A 22,961-nucleotide genomic window follows, 5' to 3' on the forward strand; every position below is an offset into this window, starting at 1 on the left:
GTTTCTCCTTCTTTCATTTCCAGGATCTCAAATTCTCTTCTGAGAGCTTGCAATTGGGCTCTTTGTACCCTCTTACTTCCTTGATATTTCCTTCTCATTGATTCCCAAAGTTGTGCAGATGTGTCTTTCTACAGGATTGTCTTCAGGATGCTCTTATCTATGGCTGCGAATAGATAATTTTTGACTTTCAGATCTTTCAGTTTCAGATCTGCTCTTGCCTTCTTCTCTGCATCATTCTCCACTACACCTGCGCCCAACTCGACGTATCCGGGATCAATTAGATGCCACCACTCCTTGGAACGAAGTAAATTCTCCATCAGCATACTCTAGTGATCGTAATCCCCATCAAACTTAGGAATACTCAACAAGTTTTGTCCTTCATTGGACATTTTTCTCACTCTCTGGATTAGGCCTCGTGGTGAGGCTCTGATACCACTTTGTTCAAACTTGTGTTCACACACTAAAATATAAACTCAATATTTGCTGAGAGATGAAATCATTTCATGTTTTATTCAAAGAAAAAGCATGGCTTAAATAGCCTTTACAAGAATAAAAGTCATGTTACCCACTAGCAGCCTAACTAACCAAAAAATAAGGACCTGAAAAATAGGTCACGTTATTAACTACACAGAGAGAAAATAGCCACTATTAATTAAAACTAATTTTAATGAAGAACAGGTCCATCAAGAATAAGTCCAACATTTTTTACAATCATATTTTTACAAAGAAAATTATGTATTGACACGAAAACCAAAGTATTAAAGAAATAAAGTAAAATTATAATATGAATATGAAAGAAAGAATTGTTATAAAATAGTTGTATAAATATTATTTAGGTTTTAAAAGTAGTGTTCTTGGGTCCGAAAAAATAGGGAAGTTTTAATTTTTTTTTTAAAAATAGTGTAGTAATGAAATTTTTATCTAAAAGAGGGTAGAAAATTTTATAATTGTACCTAAGTTTTGTGGTTTTGTTTTTACATCCTAGAAGTAGAACCAAGTGCGAAAAAGCAAAAGGAAAACCCAACAACACATTGAAGATTGAAACATGAAACTCCCCATTCAAACCTTACACTCTCTCTCGCGTTGATTTGTTTCTCTGAAATCGGTTCGTTACTCAACTCCCTCAAATATATTCAACATTATTATTGTTATTACAAAAAAATTATTTTATTTTTTATATTTTTTGATGGTAAACTTCGTTTGTTTGGTGGGTTTTGAGCTTCATTATGATTTTTTTTGTGTAATTGTTTAAACCCTTGGTATTGGGTTGCATAGTTCGGGTTATTGTTTAATGGAGGTAAAATTCTGAACTTTTGATTTGAATTCTGTGACTGATTGTGATTCTGAGAAAGTAAACAAAGAAGGGTCTATTTGAGCTTATCTACTAGATTAAGAGCCACGCGAGTAAAATAAGTTTGGTGGAGATGATCATGTTGTGTTCGATTTATGATAAGACTAGACATGATAGAATTAAAGAGAGAGATAGAGTTGGAGTAGCAGTAGCTCCAATCATAGAAAAGATAGTAGAAACTTAGCTTAGGTGGTTTGGGCATGTAGAGAGAAAATTTGTAGATTCTGTAGTAAGCAGAGTTGACCAGAGGGAGAGTAGTGAAATCACTAGAGGCAAAGGAAGACCTAGAAAAACTGTAAGAGAAACCATCAAGATGTATTTACAGATTAATGAGTTGGATAGGGATATTATATATGATAGAACATTATGGCAGTGTTTGATCCATGTAGCCGACCCCACTTAGTGGGGTAAGGCTTGGTTGTTGTTATACTAGATTATGGACTTGTGAGACTGTTTGTGAGAGCTAATAGAAACAGCTTATGACATGTCCATAAGTTGTTTAAGCTCTCTAGGATATCTTATAAAAATAGTTTGACTTTATTTTATCTTTTGTTAATAGCTTATATATAAGCATTTATATGATAAGTGCTTATAGCATATTAAGCTCTTATACAAACAGAGCCTAATTTGAACTGTGTTGCCATTTTCATGTCATGAAGAATTAGAGGGTCTTAATATCTTCATATATGAGTATGTTCATTATCGGTTTTTATTTCCCTATATAAAAGTGCATTCTTTTATTGAAAGCAAAGTTGGGAATTTCATTGTTTTTATAAAAATCTTTTACTTGTGGACAGGATCTATTCAGCAAGGCTGCATCTTTTTCCGTGGTTTGCTGATACTGTACTTTGTTATTTATGCAACATGGAATCCAGATTAGTTGATCGAAGTGACGGGGCAGAAGTTTCCGGGGATGGTAATTTGGGTAAGTACGAAGTTCAGATACATCGAGAAACATATGAAAGTTTGCAGCTTGAATTCATTTTGAAATTTTGAATGATTAAAGCTAATGCATCTGTTTAAGTTTGAATTCCTGCATTCTGTTTATGGCTTAAGTCTGGTCTTACATAATATAACTTTTGATGGAGACTGTTTCAAGCTTAGTAATTTGCTTAAGATTTTAGCTCAAAATTTGATTACTTACAATGAAAAAAGTCTTAAGCGATGCTAAAAACAGTGGAAAGTCGGAGTTACTTTTAATTTGTTGCGTGCTACTAGGTTTCTCTGTTGTCTAGTTGTGTTTGTGGGGTTTATATTTTTACAAAGCTTAATCCTACAATGTGCTGTAGCTATGTGCCCTGGTGAATAACAAATTCTCTATGTCGTAAAGTTCTGATTTTGACCTTCTTTTCCTTCCAAAACCTTTAAATTACGTCACAAGAAACTGCTCTAGGCTGGCAGGTCATACCCAGGCTTCTCTATAAACACCAAACAGATTCTTCCTTGAGATTGCAATGGACCTATATTGTAAAATTAATTTGGCAAAATTTTTTGAGCCGTAGTTAGATTTCCCATGTATATCAGAAAATATGTATCCACTAAGTCACAACTTGTCTTTGGCATTGATCTTGCTTTGTACTGCATTGCTTTCGAAACAAAAGATATATAGGAGCTTCAGGTTTCGAATTGGTCGTTATCATGAAGAAACCTCCTCTGATTAGAACAAATAAGAACCAAAAATAGGATTTCCAACAGAGCATGCAAGACTCAAGACCAAACTTTTCAACTTGGAATTCGGGAAACTGAGAAAGATGAATAGAAGTAAATTGTTTTCCTATCATTTATATTCCAAAATGAATTAATATTATGAGGGTGATTTGGACCCTTGATGAAATGAAAATTATGAAGGGGATTAGGATCCTGAATAGAATGAATTTTTTATTCGATAGTTGAATGAAGGAAAAGGCGATGCAGGTGGGAAAGAGCTTCTAGTTAAGGAATACCCCTTTTAGCAAACATCCTTTCAATACCTCATACAAGAACCACGACAAAAACCCTAAGAAACCAGTAGTCTGTCTCAAAGAGACATCACCGTCCTAGGGAGAAAAACCCTTTAGAGCCTCTAATAACTATAGGTTTCTTGATTTCTTTGTTTCTCTGCAGCTAAACAGCAGAATTCTTTGAATTTAAATTTTTTCTCCAGACGTTATGTCATCATGCCATGCATAACTTATTTTCGCATGAAACTTTTTGATGTGTTCAAAAGATAAATTATTTTGTGTCAGTGGAACCGAATGATGGGTGTAGATCAGCAAAGAGTTATTCTGGGAGAGAGTTGGGTATCTCTGATCATGACAATGCTGTTAAGGAACCATATGAAGGCATGGAATTTGTATCCGAAGATGCTGCTAAGATATTTTATGATGAATATGCCCGACATGTAGGATTTGTCATGCGTGTGATGTCTTGTCGGCGCTCAGAAAGAGATGGTAGGATTCTCGCCCGCAGGTTTGGATGTAATAAGGAGGGCCATTGTGTTAGCATACAAGGGAAACTTGGTCCAGTTCGTAAACCAAGGGCCAGCACTAGGGAAGGTTGTAAGGCGATGATTCATATCAAGTATGATCAGTCCGGAAAATGGATGATAACAAAGTTTGTAAAAGATCATAATCATCCACTAGTCGTCTCTCCACGTGAAGCACGCCAAACAATGGTGAATCCATAATTCTTATTTAACTGTAAATTCAATCTTTGGCAAACTTTCTTCATTTCTATATTTTTTTGGTGGATAGAACGTATTTGCCCCGGTAAAAAGAAGCTAATATTATTGTTTTTGATTGTTCTATATGGCAGCCCTGTTTTAACTCCTCTTAGTGAGAAAAAGATTTGGTTGTTATTTTTACTGTTATATTACATAACATCCCTGGTTTCGTAAAACAAAATGATGCTTTTGTTAACATTTTCTTGATTGTTTTTGTTTTAGGATGAGAAGGATAAGAAAATTCAGGAACTAACAGTAGAACTTCGGATTAAAAAACGGTTGTGTGTAACATATCAAGAACAGTTAAAGTGTTATATGAATATTGTTGAAGAGCACAGTGACAAGCTGTCTGCAAGAATTCATCACATACTTGATAATCTTAAAGAATATGAATCCATAGAAGAGCTTTTGCACCAGACGTAGCCCTGCATTATGTGTGAGTATTTATACTCTTTTATTTAATAGTTATATATATACACAAAAAAAAAAATCTTTTTCACCCTAAACTCTAAAGATATGATGAAGTTTTAATAGTTTTTGTTGGAAATTCCGCCTAATTGCGGTCCGCCCCTAGTCGCCTAATTGCGCCATTTGGGTTGCCTTCATTGCAGCCTCCAACACCTTTATTGTGTTGGGTTTGAAGGGGTCGATTTAGTCCCACTTTTCTTAGAGATATGACCTGTGTAGTGTTTATGAAGTATGTGAGCCCTCACTGTACAAACTGATTTTGTAAGGATGAGTGACCCAATATACAAACCTAAGAATTTTCAGTCTATAATTGTATACATGCATCCTTGCATTGGTTAATTATGTCTGAAGTTGGTCGTATTTAAGTGACCAAGTCATCAAATATCGGCTATGGAAGATTGCAGTGTTGGTTTTTTTGACAACTACAATGGCCAATTTGGGTAGGATGGTAGGACCATGGCGTGTTATAGCGTATGGAGGCTTGGAATGGTGAATTTTTTGTTTTCCGCCTCTGTCTGCTGTCCACATGTCAATAGCACTTGATGTGTTAGAATGTCAACAGTTGATTTTCTTATCGATGGTTGAAATATTTATAAAATGAGAAGTCACTTTGGAGGAACCAACTCCATAGTTGATTTCCGTTTCATAATTCTGTATGTTAATGCCTGTTATTACTTGAGGACTGAAGTAATGATTTTTATTTCAGGTTACTGGGTATATATGCATGTCATTTGTCTAACATTTTGTACTTGTTAGCTTCTTTTCAAACTTGATTCATTTATTTAATGCAAGACAAAATCTTGGTTATGTATCTTTAAAGATTAAACTTTGTAAGGTACATAATTATGCTGAACCTATAATCGATCTATTTTAGCACATTCAGTAGTCTAGTTCATTTAAGGTTATGAACCCTAAACTTTGTAAATAATTGAAACGTATTGCTCAAGCTTTTATTGTTTTGGTTATTACTGTGAACATGAAATTCATGCAGATTTAACTTGTTATGCAGAATGCACGGCGTGGTGTGATCACTAACTTGTCCTAAAATGTTATGTTCAAAGGATGTACCACCTTGGAAAGTAGAGTTGGATAACTTGTCATATAAAAGATAACAGACATGTTATGGCATTTTGACAGGGGCACATTAATTGGACAATTCTTTACCCCCAAGTTGAGATGTAATCTTGTATTAGTTTTTGTGTTACAGAAAAAAATGTATATTATATAAATTTATGACATGCTTAGTTTTAAAATTACTGCACAGGACATTGATGTTATTAGAATATAGTTTTAAATTTACTGCACAGGACATTGATGTTATTAGAATATATTTGTTGAAATTTACCAAACCTATTCATCTTTTTCTATAATTTTTACCCTATCATTTTTACTAAGATGAAAGATACCATTAAACCTATCATTTTTTCTATATGCGGTAGTTTGAACAACCAAGTTAGTCCAAATTTTTGATTCATAAATGATAGGTTAAATGACCACTGATTTTAGAGAAAGTAGATGACCAAGAATCTTTTAGAAAATAAGGTTTAACCGAAACAAATGAACAAATAAACTCATTAAAACAATAAATAAATTGTTTTTCAATCAGCTTAGGAGAAAGCCCTCAAGAAGTTATTATTATTGTTTTTTTATTGGACATAATTAGCCCTTACAAACCCGTTTTATAAGCTGACTAATGTCTTTGTTTATAAATTATTTGCATTTCTTTTTACAATGAGAAACTTGAGTTTTTCCAATCTGTTTTAGAAAACAACTCAATGGATTCAATATTTCTATTATCACTAAAAGCATCTCAAATGAGGAGAAAATAAGTAACTTACTTTGGGGTGCATTTTGAAAAACCTTATACACAAACACGAATAAAACATCAAAAATGGGTTTTTAATAACCTTAAACTATCAGGCCCTAAATATATTTTTGCAAGAAAAATACAACATCCAAATGCATTTTGCAATTAAAAAAAATCCTCAAATTATCAATTTAAATTTGCTTCATAATCCCATAACTTATCTAGGTTCCATCAAGAAAAACAACATACAATAATAAAGTCAGAGAGAAGTTTATCCTATCCATTTAGAACAAATATCTGTCAATGCAAAACAAAGTGATTCAGTCATAATCCCATTTCAAACGCCTGTGCCAACATTCTGATGACTTCTTACAACAAAAACGAATTAACGACTTAGTTAGATTTTCACACTAGTTTTGTTTGAAACGTTTTATTCTGAGCAATGAATATCATCAATGATCATTTTACTTTCTTTACATTACAAATTTTTTCTATGCTTTGTCCTTCATGTTCTTCCACCGCATAACAAAAATCCATACACAAGGCACAAAAAGAACACAACTAATCTGTGATTTACTTATAGGAAAAACTGAAACTCAATAAGAGAACTATAAGGTGGCATTAAACAGAAACATGAACAAAAGTGAATGACATTGTCGAATTCGAAAGCAACAAGCAACATAGTATAGATTCACTATAAAACATCTAATATATTCAAAATGCACCTAATTGCTAAAACTTATTAACCACTAATATTCAAACCTACATATGTGATAAAATTGAATATTGAATATTCTTTTTAAGAAATGACATCACAATAGTACTATATAACATATCCAGTTTAGTCCATTGTGCAAGGTTTGAAGCAAACATTAAGAAGTTTGAGTAGTGAACAAACATTATAATATCTTCATAACCAAATATTAACATCAAATGACCTATTTGAAATATAACTCAACTCCTTACCAACTAAGTTAACCTTCCTAAAAAAAATATTTATTAAATTTGATAAAACCTATGCTCAGTTTAATATAGTTTAAACTGAAGTTTAATGATAGATAAAACTGAAAAACAAATAAATAAATACAATTAAAATGTATGATTATATTTTAAAAAAACAAAAATATTGAAAATAAACGTGTGAATTATGAGATTGAACTTAGATGAATGTGTTCAATCATTTATATGTGTGTTTTAGTATATATATATACAAAATGATAAACACCACTAAACTCAAACAAATTGCAAATTATGAGATTGAACTTAGATGAATGTGTTCAATCTTATAATTTAGATATTATTGGTTGGGTTAGACTTTACGTAGTCCATACAAAATCACAATCTTTTGATTTTATCCCTTAAAACTTTTGACAAAAATAGTTGATTCCTTAAAAAAAAGAAAAAGTATTCTCTTTTAATCTTTATTTGCATTTTATAGGAACTATCAAATTTTTGTAAAAAGCTTTTTACTATTCATATAGACTTGAATATTATGGGTTTTTGTGAACTTAACTGATCAGTTGGTATGGACAATACATAAAATATGCAAGGTCCGGAGTTCAAGCTCCAGCCACCACAAAAAAAAAAAAAAAGACTTGAATATTATGGAGAACTAAAATTATCATTAAAATTTAATTGAGGCTAAACTTAGAAGTTTATGATTTAGAAGGACTAAAAATATATTAAACCCTAAAACTTTTTATCATAAGCATTACAATTGGATAGCGAACTAAATTTACATGGCTCTGTTAGTAACACCATGACATTCACTCCAGTACAACACCATCATTGATAATCATAACTAATAATAATTGTTTATAAATATAATTAAACATGGGTTATTTCAAGCACTGCTCTCAATTTGGACTAAGATATAGATAGATACTCTAGAAACAGTATGTAAGTAATGTATTGCATGGTACAGCTGTTGCTCTCTGTCCAAGTAATTAGTATAGGGTATGCTGCAGATCATAAAGCCAAAATTTCAAACAACTTTGACTCAGCCCCTAGATGTTCTTAATTTGAACATTAAAAAGGAAGTAGCAAAAGAAACACTAACATAATATATAAGAAACTCAAAGCCTATAAAACTTAATTATCACATCAATATAATGTTAATAGAGATAGTCAAAAAGAAGCGGTTGGAAGCTTGAACCAAGTGCATCAATTCAGACTAGTAATTAATAATTCCTCTTTACTAAATGTCATCATCATTGTCCTCTTTCCTCCGTACGTTCCTATCTTCTCTCTTCATCTTGTTCTCTACGACAACTTTCACCAAATCCAAAATTAGCTAGCTTTAGTGAAGGTTAAAAAACCTCTGGGGACCTCGGCATCGGATACTGGACCAAGGCTCACTACTCACTAACAACCATTGATTAACAATGATCCAACAAGTCACCAAGAATCAAAGGAAGCATAAAATAAATTACACAAACAAAAACTAACCATTTATTTATATGTTGTAGTTGAATACCTACTTAAGTTGATATCAATGTAGACGTTAATTTCGGCATATTTGTCTATAATTATTTTGAAACTCAGGAATATTCAAAGTACTAGTCTTGGAATCATAAACAACCAACTTCATTGAGAGACTATTGTGATCACACGATTTACATTCAAAGACCAAAATAACTATTATTTTACCTCCTTCTTTTAGAGCTTCTCATGTCAATTTTAAAAGTATAATTTTTATCCTTCAAAAAAAAAAAAAAGTATAATTTTTGAACACTTTTTTTTGTTATATTTGCATTGCATTCTTACTCTCTCTATTCTTTTTGACCAATAAAAAGAAAAAAAATAAAAATTGAGTCAAAAGTTATCATAAAATAGTATTACTCTTATAAGAAATAAGAAATACTTAGGCACAACACCAAATAAAAATATTTGAACACATACATAAAATTATTTTTGTGAGTGTGTCGAAATAATGTTAAACATGGTTAGAAATATCCTTATGAAGAACTAATTGCTCATACATAGATTACTCATCTAACAAATCTAGTTTTACAATGACATCTATCTAAAATGGGGTTCAATCAAATCCCTCATGGAAAACATAAGTCGCTTCGCTGCCCAATATACTTTACATAAAATAATACTGGAGTAGGATCAAAACATTCATTCTCCGAGATGTTTCACCGTTTGAAAATGCTAAGTGAAAGTATTATTTTATATCAACTGAATCCAAACTCAAGAATTAAAAATTACTTATGGAATTATCATGCTAGATTTTACTTATGAAGATGTTTTTGAAGATAATGATGAACCTGGTGCATAACATCTTCTAAATGTTTTTTCCAACCGTCTACATGTAGAATTGATGGCCATAGGATATGACTTAGAATTGGTTTGGAGCTCAGGTGGCTCTTTCTGAAAAATAAAGGTATCAAGGACTCTTACTCTAAGGATGTGCTATTGAATCTACATTAAAATGAACTGAGTGGTAATGGTAACCCATAATTGGAAACTGAAAAATGAATGTCCTATATGATTATTTCAGCACTAACAACACATAAAATTGCCAAGAAATTAATAAAATGTTAAATTGTTTAGAAAATTGATGACTAACATGTATGGAGGGAAGCTCTACAGAGCAGGAAACTAGGATGACTATAACTTGGACTTATATTATTATAATGGGCCTATCTTAGATCGTTACATTGCATTCCACCATCCATCAAGGAAAACTAAATTGTTTCCTCAAAAATAAAAAAATGCAATTAATAAATAAATTATTTGAGAAAGAAAGAAGAAATGTAAAAGAGGGGAAGTAATTAAGTTATTATCATTTCAAGTGAAAACTTGAAGATGACGTGTTGTGTTAAATTTTTCAGATGGTATATATATTCATTAGATCGAAAAATAAACTACAGGGAAAAAAGGATGGAAGTCGAACAAATTAACGTATTTATTTATTAATATTTGTTAATATATTATAAATGTTGTCGCTCATTGGATCACGAAACTAATATATTAATATGTTATAAATAGATAGACGAATTTTGTAATAAATATGATATTAAGAAGAATTTGTTTGCGTGACCTCTTTTTTTAGTATGCTTAAGGGACAAACATAACACATGAATATACTTAAAGGATATTTTTTTTTTTAGTATTTATAATGTTAAAAAGAGGATGAGTTTTATAAATTATAAAGTGATAAATACATATATTATAAACAAAAGAGGGAAATATGACTAAAAGTGTTAATTTCATTTATAGTATGGTTATTTTTATTTCCCTATTTATGGTTGCAATGCAGACCCAACGTAAGTCATTTTTAACCATTTAAAATTTTCTTCTTTACTTCATACACAATATAGTATCTCATTTTAGTTACACTTTTCATTCCTTTTTTTTTTTTTTTTTTTATTATTAAAGGGATTTATCAATGTATTAAAGAATCTGATTGTCCACAATATATGTGCTCCGCTGGTTTGAGAGCAAACTGTGTGGATCGAGGAGTGTGTAAATGTGTTCCGGTATGGTGGCGAAAATTTCATGTGCTCACATGATTCTTCATTTAGTGTGTCAGACCCAAGAGAGAATACAAATGATATGCTATAATATTCCAAAAGTTGTCTTTTAGTTATTTTCTTGCCACCCAATAAATTGATTTCTTTTTCTTTTTATAATTTCAAGAACTTTTGAGTTATATATTTGCACTCTAAAATAATGATAATGAAATGAAATAAGACAACAACAAATATTATCTAGATTATATTCTCCTCTCTTTATTTTAGATAATAGTGAGTGCCGAGGGTGTATTGTTGAACACTCGATGATTCCTTTCCTTTCAGAGAACCCAAACATAAGCTAGCCAGATTACTTTGAAGAAAGAATGAGTAGATCACGACAATCTTACAATTTGACCAAACTGAATAAAATTCTCATCAAGCGTTCCTGCTGATACCAAAGAGATGCCTAACCATTGCCAAACCAAATGCTAGACACCTCCAAAAATGTCACAGCTGAAGAAGAGGTGTGTTGCGGTTTCTGCTTGGGCACAACCACCTGCACACACGTTGTCTGCAACCTGAAGAACTCGCCGCCACATTAAGTTATCCTTCATAGAAGTCTGTTGCGCAATAGATGCCACACGAACAATGATACCTTTGAAGAAACATACTTGTGCCAAACATCAATGATGGACCCCCTATCAATAGGCTCATCAGGCGCCGTAAGGTAATGATACGCACCATGGACCGAATAGCCATAACTAGGATCAGGAAGCCACTTCCAATAATCATTACAATTATCCTGCAAAACAATGTTACATAACAAAACAGCACACTCCCTCACATTCTCCTCCTCTCACGCTAAAAGGCGTCTCCTCCATCTCCAAGCCTTTCCCCTTCCCCACCCTCTAGTCGCCATATCCACCACCAATGCCTCTATCCACCGTCAAGTCAAAAAGTCTAGGAAACCTGACCTTTAAAGGCACGTTGCCTACCCAATTATCATACCAAAAAGAAGTACCACGCCCATTACCCATAACCTATCGTGAGTTATCGTCAAACCAATTTCCATCACCTAAACCAGCCCCCCACGCACACCAGACACCATGCGCTACCATGAGGAGCTCTCCCTCCCAACCTAGCTACTAATGATTTCTTAAATCTACAAATTTTTCAAATTTTATTATAACCACAAAAAGCAAATTTTATGTCAAGAACCATACAAAATACAACTATGCTTTGTCCTTATAGTGATCTGCATTTGCTCATCAAGAAAGAGATTACAACAAGTTTGGAGCATAACTTACCTTGACATAGTACCCAAAAATAAAGGATACAACAAAAGTCACATAAACAATTAGTCTATTCTATATTTTGAATTAAAATGAATAAGTGTTCTGAAGGTTGAAATATAACAGTAATATTGGAATAAATGCAATTGCTGCAAGTAAAAGTGAATCAGTTAATTAATTAAAATTCAAAGCTTAAAATCTATATCCCCAAAGATGATCAAATCTCACAAATGATCAATGGGTTGTTGAACAGAATGAAAATTCGTATGATAACATTCTTTAATTTAGAGGGAAGATAAGAACTCATTCTTGCATTGATTAAAAATATTCTGACTTGGTTACCATGGATAGTCAGGGCACTATATATAGGATGAGTCACTAACTAATAACAGAAAGACTTGTTGAGCAAGTTACATAACGTCGTCGAATTAGACATAAGCTTAAGCAACACTCTACTAGGATATTATATAACTTTCTGTTGTCTTACAGATTAAATATGAGAGATGTGCGTAATTATATACAGAAGCAAACTCCTAATCTTATCGAACTTAAACACATTTTACTTTGAAAAATGGGTGACGATTAGAATGTGCATATTCAGAATCCCGTGTAGCTTAAGCATTTTAACGTCAAACATACTATGTACTTCGCATAACATCTAAATCCAAATATTCCAGTCTTAGAAAATCAAAACACAAACCATCTCTCAAACAGATAAAATGAAAAGGACAAAATCTCTTAACAAACAAATCAAAATCAAAATTCTGCAGATTTCATTGACCATTAGTTAACAATGAACAATGATGTAACATACAACTAGAACAACATATAGGTTGTAATTAAATCTCATGCTCAAGTGACATAGCACTGCATCTAAATCCTAGCATTAAGACCAAGGCAATATTAAACTCTCAGCGGAGACTTCTGGGCCACAAAACCTTGAATTATAAACACTCTTGTTTAGAAACTTAGAGTGTGTTTGGATGAGGTAATTGAGAAATTTTAAAGAATGTAAAATTCTAGTCAATTTAAATGATTCAATTAAATTACTTTCATTTCTCAATTCTTTTGTTTGGATGAAGTAATAAAAAAATTCATTGTCATCATTTTTGGACAACTTTTATAAATTTTATTTTTTTTGGGCCAAATTTGAAAATTGAAATTAGGGGTCAAAATGTAAATTTCAAAAAATTGAGGGGTCAAATTATAATCTTTGAAAAATTTGAGGGACCAATATGCAATTTTTTGGAAAATTATTGGGGTCAATATGCAACAATGAAAAAATTTGAAATTCTTAGTTTTTAGATGTCATTTGAAATTCTCTAAATTTAACTTGAACAAAATACTTCATAAATTTCCATCATTTTGAAAATGCTTCAAATTATTACCCAAACAATGGAATTCACCCCAAAGTATCTGAATTCCCTCAAAACAATACATTCCCTCAAAACATTCCCCTATCCAAAAACACTCTTAGAAAATGTAAAGCATTAAGAGTGGGTAATGGCTGGGTGCAAAGGGAATAATCAGATGAAAGTGAGGGTGGTGGTGATGTTAGGCTTTGATCACAGCCCTCGCTGATTGGTTTGTGAGTATCTTCCATATTCTTGCAAAATGAACACCCTGTTCCCTAAGAACACTCGTTTTTTGTTATCTTAATTCTTGTGCAAATGAACACATGTATATATAGTACTTAAAACAAAAAGTATTGTAAGAAAAAATTTCTTATATACTAAGTAATACACTTACTTATATACTAAGTTTCATTAAAGAAACTTAAATACTAAGTAAAACAAAAAGTATTATAAGAAAAGAAAAGTACAAAAAGCATAAATTTATACAAATTCTAGAGTTTTTCTAGTTGCACCCTAGTTAATCATGGTTGCACTCCAAAATGATAAGATTACCCTTTCATAAAATTTAATCTAAAATTAAGTTGAAGTAGGTCATATAAACTGAGTTTAAGTGTATATACTTAATCTCAGTTTAAGTAAGTTCATGTAAACTGAGTTTAAGTATGTCATGTAAACTGAGTTCATGTAAACTAAATTTAAGTAAGTGTACCAACTTAAACTCAGTTTAAGTAGGTTCATGTAAACTAAGTTTAAGTAGGTCATGTAAACTTAGTTTAAGTAGATCATGCAAACTTAGTTTAAGTGTACATCTAAAAGTTCAATCTTATTCAATGATTATACGTCATCTCAGTTTAAGTATGCACATGTAAACTCAGTTTAAGTAGGTTCATGTAAACTTAATTTAAGTAGGTTCATGTAAACTCAGTTTATGTAAGGTAGGTCATGTACACTCAATTTAAATTTAAGTAGGTCATGTAAACTCAGTTTAAGTAGGTTCATGTAAACTCAGTTTAAGTATGTTCATGTAAACTCAGTTTAAGTAGGTTCATGTTAACTCAGTTTAAGTAGGTTCATGTAAACTCAATTTAAGTAGGTTTACATGAACCTACTTAAACTGAATTTAAGTTAACATTGCCAATGTAAATTAAAACCGTAATGTACAGTGCATCAGTGCAGTTGAAGGAAAAAAATTGAAACTAGCAAATAGAAGAAGAAATTCACTTACTTATATCCAATTGAGTATGGATGAAAAATATTTTGATTCACTCTTTAATTTTCATGGAGATTGATATTGAACATCAAATTGTTTGATCGATTGTGGGGTGAAAGAGGGTGAAACTCACAATGAATAAAATTAGGGTTTTAAGAAAATTTATATAAAAGGGCAATTTTGGTATTATAAAAAACTTTTAAGAAAATTTAGGTGTAACCAGAAAAACATGGGGTGTAAATAGAAAAAATCCAAATTCTATTTCATTAAAAAACATAATATATACAATACTAAATTTATCCTTATAATTTTATTGCCGTAAACAATATTATTTCATTAAGTTTTTTATGAAATCATAACAAAAAAATCTTGATAAATTTAATATCAAGTAATTTTAAGAATATATATCGTGTGCTTTGTATATTGTTTAAAGTAGATATTATTTTAAAATTTGTTTAGTTGAAAAATAAATAAATTAGTTTAAGTAATAACTTTTTTTATTGTATTTGTAAACAAACACTTTTTTTGTATGAAATTGAAGTTTTATTTTTATGAGAATTTAATTTTTGTATTTATAAATGATAAAAAGAATTTGGCGTCAATAACAAAGATTTTTTGGTGGTGGCCGGGGTTTTGAACTCCAGACCTTACATATACTATACATCGTCCATACCAACTAAGCTATCATCACGAGGACGTCAATAATATAGATTATGGGAGGTGGTGCACCTCTGATGTTACCAATAATTTACAACAAATTTATGTATAATCTACCAATGTGTAACAAAAAAAAATAAAAAATTTAAGTTAGTGTGAGTGAAACTTTTTATAAGTGCTTCGAGAATATAACACTTGAAATAGAACATTTCAATACTGATAAAGATTGTTATGGTATATAAGTTCTTCCTGAATAAAACACTTGAAAATTTACAAACACTTCTTGATTTATAAATCTCTTCCACCCTCGACACAACTTCATATTTTGACAAAAAAAACAACACATATTATGTTGTCTGATAGTACACTTTCAGAACACCTCATCTCAATTTGGTTTTACACGGTATGTTCGTTAGCAACAGGTTGGTTAATAATGAGACAAACGCCATTCCTATGATTGGGTTTTCACAAACGACTACTAAAGAACAAGTGGTTCACTACACTCTATGAAGTACCGACATAGACACCGGACACAAACATTGAGACATTAAAACTGATAATAATAGATACAATATAAAAAGATGCATTGATGATAAGATATAAAATGCCCTAAGAGTACTTTTCTAAGATGTAACTTGATGTAATGATATCAAAAGTTTAAGATTGAATAGATGAAGTGGGAATGAAGCAGAAGAATAAAGTTTGCACTATTAGGCATCTTGTATGGCTGCATTCATCAAACATTGAGTTCAAGAAAAGGGTGTCCAAGTCAGTGCATACCAAATGTCCTTTTTGTCCAATTGAATAACAGAGACAAAAGTTGATATTGCTTGCAATTAAGGATTGGCACCAAAATGATAAGCAACACCACAAACATGCCTTAACAATAGCAGACCACTATCAATGGCAAAGAAAAAATAACCAACAACTCCAAACCAGAAACAATAGGCCACACCAACCATTCAAAAACCTGCTACACCAGAATGACCAGATCCACAAAACAAAAAGACAGTCCGCAGAAGCAGACCAGCAACTAGAACCGAGTTGATCGAAAGCAAGGCAGAATTTAAGCAGAAGAGTTAAAAAAATAAAAAATAGATTACTAGCTATCACATAGCTTTTCACTTTTAGGCATAAACTAAGTTAAAGTCATTTGATAATACGCACAGATTCCCAATATGCTATAAAAGGAAGCAAAAAAACACTATCTTTTGATATGGTTTGTTTATATGTATTTTTGGTTTGTCTTGTGATGGTTCATGGTGCAACGATTTATAGCATTGGATGCATTGGGTGAAATATTTTTTTTTGCAAAATGTTTGGACACTACTCGGCTGAGAGAGTATGAAAAAATTCAATTCGGATTTTATAGTCTGGATGCATGGAACACAGAATGTACCGAAAAATTCAAGTATATATGTCTGAATTCAAATTGTCATTGCAGTGTGCTGGAACTACAAGTTTGTTACAATTGATGTACTAACACATTAGACTAGAATAACACAGTGAAACATACAAGTCAAATATATTAGACTTTGAAGATTGTATTTTCTTCCAAACAACATATAATAATAAAACCAGAGACAAGTTTAGCCTGTCTATTAAGAACCTATAGTTTTTTCACCCCATCTAGTTTTACTACATAATAAATAATCAAAATGAACTTAAAATTCCACGGCCCTAAAACTATAATCCTTTTTAACAGCCATCTTCAGCAACGCTCCAGACCAGAAAATGAACCTAAGCAATTAAGCCAGCTAGTGAATTACCCTTCTATTGAAATGAACAAACACGACCAACCTGAAAAAGAGACATTTCAACTACGAAGTTATAAGTCTATTTTGAAGCTTGAGGTGCACACAAAAATTAAAATATTGAGACAATATAAGGCAACACATGTGGAAACAAAATTCACTACAATCTCAGGCACTATATCAATCATATCCACGTCATTTCACCAATGTTATGAATTGTACAATGTGTTACGTGTGTGTAAGAATTCAATAATATCATTTTCACAACTTTAAAACCCTCGCAAATAAAATACCAAAATATTCAAAACTTTCATTTTCACATTAATCATTCAACAAGAATAATCAGTTATCTTGTAGACTGTTACCCACTATCACAAACAAAAGCTAAAACATAAAAACTTTAATGTTTATTGTCAATTTGAATTTGTGCATACTATCAACAGTGGCGTTGCCAGGACCCAGGGTCAGGAGGTTCAAAATTTTAAACTTTAATTTATAATAAATATAATAATATATATCCAAAATATTACATTGTATTCAATTTACAATGTACTCAAAAAACTTCATCCATTCTTTACAAATGTCCCCTACGCGGTGCCATCTTCTGAAATCGTTGAATAATCAACTCATCATCAATTTTGTCCGCCACATCTCTCTCAATATAAGTCACGAGACAATCATTCATCCAATCATCTCCCATTCGATTACGCAATCTAGACTTCACAATCTTCATAGCAGAAAAGGCTCGTTCAACGGTTGATGTGGAAACGGGCAAAATCATTGCTAACTTCAAAAGGCTCGTTCAGGAGCATTTTCTAATACAACTCGCTTTACTTTCTTTTTTCTCTTAGCAAACCATCTAAACAATTCAAGGAAGTTTCCTTGATTAGAAGATTCTATTTTTTCATCATGACCACGAAAGGGCAATCCTTGCTTCAATAGAAGTCGAATACAATCAAGTGAGGCCGTCAACCACCTTCGGTACTGTAACGCCCACTTTCGTTTAATTGTTTATTTAATCGAGTTTAGGTGATTATATTATAATTATATAATATATGCATGATTTTGGTATGTTTTGATGATTTGATCGATGACGTGATAAGTTATGAGTTTTGGAAGATTTGATAAGGATATGAGAATTATTTTATTGTTAAATAAAATAAAGATTTGAAAATAATATAAAATATTTAGTTGAGGGCTGTTTTGATATTTTAGATAGTTTTAGGGGAGAAAGTGAGATAAGATAAGTAATTAAGAAGAGGTATATAAAGGTTAGACCTAGTTTTAGAAAAACATTGTACGTACGACTGTTTTGGAGAAAAAGGGAGAAAAAGCCAAGTCGAGAGAAACCAAGGAAAAGTGCTGCGATTTTCTTCAAACAAGGTAAGGGTGAGACTAATAATTCAATAACGTTGATTGCTGTAATTCTGATGATTAATTGACAAAGTTAGGATTGATTTAGAAAAGTTTTGGAATTAGGTCAAAACCCTAAAGATTGATGATCAAACGGTAAAACTTGTTTAGATTGATGAAAGAACCGTCCTTTAACCTTAGAATATGTTTAGGATGAATTCTGGAATCAAAACCAAGCTTTGAAACATGTTGAATGATGGATTTTTGAGAAAAACCGTAGTCTGCCCGAGCTTCTGTTCATCGCTCGCCTTGGCGAGTGATGATCCTCGCCTCGCGAGTGATGAACTTCATCGCTCGCCACGCGAGCCCTTCCCTTCGCCTCGCGAGTTGTGTGATGCAGCTCGCCACTGCGAGCCACCTTACTCGCCATAGCGAGCTAAGGCAGAGTGTATGTTAGATTTCGTGTTTCGACCTTTTTAGTTGGACCTTGAGTGCCTTTGAGTGCCTGAACATACCTAGTATTGATTAGGAATGAATGTAGGATCAGAGGGAACCCAGAACAACCTTAATTTGGGAGTTGAGTGGTACTCGCCATGGCGAGTAAGTACTTTCGCCTCGCGAGTACAACCAGAATGAACTTGTTTGTGTGTTGTGCGATCTGTGTCGCACTTGTTGATCAAGAGTGAACCCCTAACTAGTAATGAGACCTAGTGATGTCGTTAAATGCAGTCTATAGAGTTGTTTAAGTCATGATAATATTAATTGAACATGAGCTAATGTAATGTACATTTATGCAAGATATGAAGATTTGATAATGATACAATTTATGTGCTATTGATATAATGATATCATCTTGTTATGTGACCTGTTTATGCTGCTTCCGTTATTTAACTAAGTGCATAAGTATATGATGAAGTTTAGCTCCAAATTATTGGATGCATATTGATAAGTTGATTACGATGTTTTGTTCATATGTGTCCATGCATAGCATCTCATTGAGCTTAGTCCTCACCACGAATATTAGGAGCTTTGTCCTCCGCACGTTTTATAGGAGCTTTGTCCTCCGCACGATTAAAGTATATTAATACTTATGATGACGATTGGTACCACATGCATATAAGGAGTCTAAGAGCATTGTCACATTGTCATGATTAAGATGCCTTGTTGATAATGAATGAATACGTGATTAAGTGATAAGTGTTTATTGATTATGTTATGTCGTTGATAATAATTGGATATATGATTATGTGATAACTGTTTAGCATTTATGCAAAGTTAATAATGGAATGATTATGATGTTAATTTATGATTCACGATTACACTGATTAATGTTATTTTATTATGAAATCTCACCCCATCTGCTTGAAAATGTTGCCCTTCGTATGGGTAACTTGCAGGTGATCGTGCTTAGTGTGCAGTTGCCGTCGTGAGTGGCCTTGCCTTCACTGTGTCGTCTAGATCGCTCTGATACGTAACGGGATGGGGTTAATGCTATAACATGCTTCATTCTTTTACGTGAACTGCTATGATAATTTCTGTTTTGATAAACTCTTTTGAGATACTTGTTGGGCCTGCGTGCCAAAACGTTTCATGAATTATGTTTATGACTTTCCGCTGCAATGTTTAAGATATTGGTTAAATTATTATTTAACTGTTGGATTTACGTTATATGTGATATCCCGTTGTTTGATGTTTACTCTGATAAATGTTATGTTTTTAAAGAAATTTTGATATTGGGAAAACGGGGTGTTACAGGTACAAGTTACGAGTTGTTTGAGAATGCTTAGACATCAAACCTTCAATATGTTGATCTTGTTTCATCAAATCTCCACATTTCTTCCAAGCAATATTGTGAGTAGAATTAGGGCCTGCTCCAACATGTGATGAGAGTGTGGTTTTTTTATTCCAACTTGTGAATCCCTCTGTTATAAATGTATCACCACCAGCTTGTTTTCCAAAATCAGGTCTAAATAGATAACAACACAAACAGAATGCGGCGTCTTTTTCGATACTATACTCTAACCAATTACCAAATTCATTAAACCAAGAGGGACAAAATCTTCTCATTGAATTTCCAATCTTTCTTTGAGGAAAATTATGTTGATTAGGTTGGCATGGTCCTTTTTGTAGATATGCTCGGCGTATTATCTCTTGATCATTTGGATGGTATGTTGACATTTTAGGCCGCTTTCCCGGATCTGATGGTAACTCTTCTAAATTACATGAAACATGTTGAGAACTAGATCCTTGCTCATGGGATGGTCTTGATCTTTTTAAAAAATTCTGCATAACTCCTACAACAACCAACACAATAACAAACTTTAAGATTCAATGAGCATGATATAAAAATATGAACAAAAGTTAAAAACATTATCACAGTACTGTGATTGAACAGTTTTATTTCTTACTATGGAAGTATTAATAGAAGTTAAAAACAATGTGATAGAAACAGTGACCAAACTATATTTGATTTACTAATTATTATAATATTAGTTGATTCAACAAATGAAAGAAACCTATCATTCCAAATAATTCAAAAGATTGAGAAAATAACAAAAGAACTAGCATCGCAAGAAAGGAGATACACATTCCAATTCTCAGTTCACATTGTCACAACCAATTCTCCAATCAATTTAACAACACAAACATATCATTAGGACCCTCAATTGCATATTCAATCAAACAATTTATCACAATTGAAGTTATGTAAAAAAATCCCAAATTTAAAAACCCTAAACCAAAGATTTATAATTGATTACCTTGGTGGTAGATTCAATGTCTTTGAAGGCTTTTGAATGTCCCTTTGTGGTTGCACGACGACAGAGGACGACGAAATAAGGCGGAGAAAGTGGTGGTTCGCGCGTTGCAACAAATTTTTGAGATAGAGAGAGAACTCAATCGAGAATCCGAGACTGTAGATGGTTGGAGGGTAGTTTTGCGAGACTGAAGGTGGAAGGGTTGGGTTGTGGGCGCGGCGGAGTTTGGTGGTGCTGCCGCCGGAGTGGTGGTAGCGGAGGAACAGAGGTTCTCTAAGTTAGGAGAACCATAGTTAGAGAGAGGATAAAATGTGTAAGTGAGTAAAGTGAAAGTGGTTTGGGTATAGTGCAGCTGGTGCAAAAAAAAAATATGAGCAGGTTCAAAGTGCAAAAAACATAAGGATATATGTGAAAAAATTAAAATTTGAGGGTTGGCAAATGTATCCCCTGAACTATATGTGCACCCGCCACTGACTATCAAGGTTATCAAAATCTCGATTCAAATCGTAAGATCGTGTGATCTTAATTGTCCCACACAAGAAATCCTGTACAAGATCACTTGCTGAGAAATCCTGTACAAAATATAAAACTTAATGTACAATATGATTAATTTAGCACTAACAACACATAAAGTTACCACGAGAATAATAACATGTTAATTTCTTTAGAAAATTGATGACTAACATGTATGGTGGGAAGCCCTATAGAGCAGTCGACTAGGATGAGCACTAAGCCACATACCCAAGCACTCATATATAAGGATAAACATGTTGACATTCTGTTAACAACCTCACCTTTTACCTGTCTAGGAAAATACTCAAATATACGCAGCATTCTTCTAATTCTCAGAACTAGAAAGAAAAAAAAAAATGAAAATGAGGCATATAACTACATTTCAAACTCACTATAAGTTTTAGAAAGCTAAATGTTGTGAATTCTTTATACACATGTGAAGTATATGATACTATGATAATCAAAAGAGCAAGTGTTGAAAGAATCTGATCTTCACAAAACATATAGTGCGCTGATTTTAGAACTGCAGGGTTTGGAGAATTGAAATAATGTGGGATGCCCTCTATTCTTGTCCAATAATCATCCCCCAAAGTATTAACACAAACCTCTTTTTCTGAAGAAACAACAACAACCTTATCTTTATCAATGAAATGATCATATCCAAAGCTTAGTGATGTCCATATGTGATTCTCCAAAGGAGGGAGTAACTTATACTTTCTAACGGAAGGATTCCACAACAAATAAGAACCAGCTTTTAGCATTCAGCAAAAGATGCCATCGCAAGAGCACATTACGTCCACAAAGTTACCTCAAATTGTAAGAATATTAGGAGGGTAAAGTTGTGTATGTGTAACAACGGTAGAAGTTGATAAAATCGAGGGGATTGGAGAATCATACTCAACTAACTCAGCCAAGTTGTTCCAAGAGGTTATCATGAGGTTGTGGCGCTTAGTTGATAATTGAAGGTGCTTCTTTGCGAATGTTGGATCAGCAATAAGAGAATAAAAAAACTTACAGAGGCATCGAAGTTGGTAATTTGATGGGAAACCTACCGAGAATCTCAGGGAGGACATCGAAGAGAAGAGTGGGAAGTGGTGGCGGAGATGTTATGGTTCCAGCCGTATGGACGATGATGTCGTTTGGGTCTTCCTCCCCATCGCTTCTACCATCCGCCATTTCTCTACAAAACTAGGGTTTGAGTTCCCAATGGTATATTTGAGGGTCATTCAATGCAGCAGAACAACAACAACAACGGTTGTTTTTTTGTTTAAAGGTTTGAGA

General features: G+C 32.7%; 1 protein-coding gene, 1 long non-coding RNA gene and 1 pseudogene across 4 annotated transcripts; 1 reads left to right on the forward strand and 2 right to left on the reverse strand.

The window, feature by feature from the left end:
- Nucleotides 1-947: 947 nt before the first annotated feature.
- LOC25488459 (protein FAR1-RELATED SEQUENCE 2) lies at nt 948-10,987 on the forward strand. 3 transcript variants are annotated; one of them, XM_039832393.1, is made up of 5 exons: nt 948-1,105; nt 2,149-2,276; nt 3,577-4,004; nt 4,275-4,488; nt 10,714-10,987. In XM_039832393.1, the coding sequence occupies exons 2-4, from the start codon at nt 2,216-2,218 to the stop codon at nt 4,473-4,475; spliced, it is 690 nt and encodes a 229-aa protein (XP_039688327.1). In that variant the 5' UTR covers nt 948-1,105; nt 2,149-2,215; the 3' UTR covers nt 4,476-4,488; nt 10,714-10,987. The 3 variants fall into 3 exon arrangements, with proteins under 3 accessions (XP_039688327.1, XP_013458769.1, XP_024633927.1); XM_013603315.3 differs by lacking the exon at nt 10,714-10,987 and adding an exon at nt 5,530-5,869; XM_024778159.2 differs by lacking the exon at nt 10,714-10,987 and adding an exon at nt 5,227-5,443.
- A 9,347-nt stretch (nt 10,988-20,334) lies between these two features.
- On the reverse strand, nt 20,335-21,540 carry LOC120579671 (uncharacterized). Its single transcript, XR_005645410.1, has 2 exons — nt 21,171-21,540; nt 20,335-20,705 (listed from the first exon to the last, which is right to left on the reverse strand). It is a non-coding gene; the product is annotated as an uncharacterized lncRNA (long non-coding RNA).
- A 702-nt stretch (nt 21,541-22,242) lies between these two features.
- Nucleotides 22,243-22,856, reverse strand: LOC112420481 (putative F-box protein At3g16210; annotated as a pseudogene).
- Between the last annotated feature and the right edge of the window lie 105 nt (nt 22,857-22,961).

The sequence above is a fragment of the Medicago truncatula genome, chromosome 3 (genome assembly GCF_003473485.1).
Source record: "Medicago truncatula cultivar Jemalong A17 chromosome 3, MtrunA17r5.0-ANR, whole genome shotgun sequence".
NCBI lineage: Eukaryota > Viridiplantae > Streptophyta > Magnoliopsida > Fabales > Fabaceae > Medicago > Medicago truncatula.

Bases quoted from the DNA above. Each gene is read 5' to 3' on its own strand.
- LOC25488459 (XM_039832393.1), top strand. From the start codon at position 2,216: ATGGAATCCAGATTAGTTGATCGAAGTGACGGGGCAGAAGTTTCCGGG. The intron at 2,277-3,576 runs GTAAGTACGAAG...ATTTTGTGTCAG, and splicing joins TTCCGGGGATGGTAATTTGG to TGGAACCGAATGATGGGTGT. The intron at 4,005-4,274 runs GTGAATCCATAA...TTTTTGTTTTAG, and splicing joins GTGAAGCACGCCAAACAATG to GATGAGAAGGATAAGAAAAT.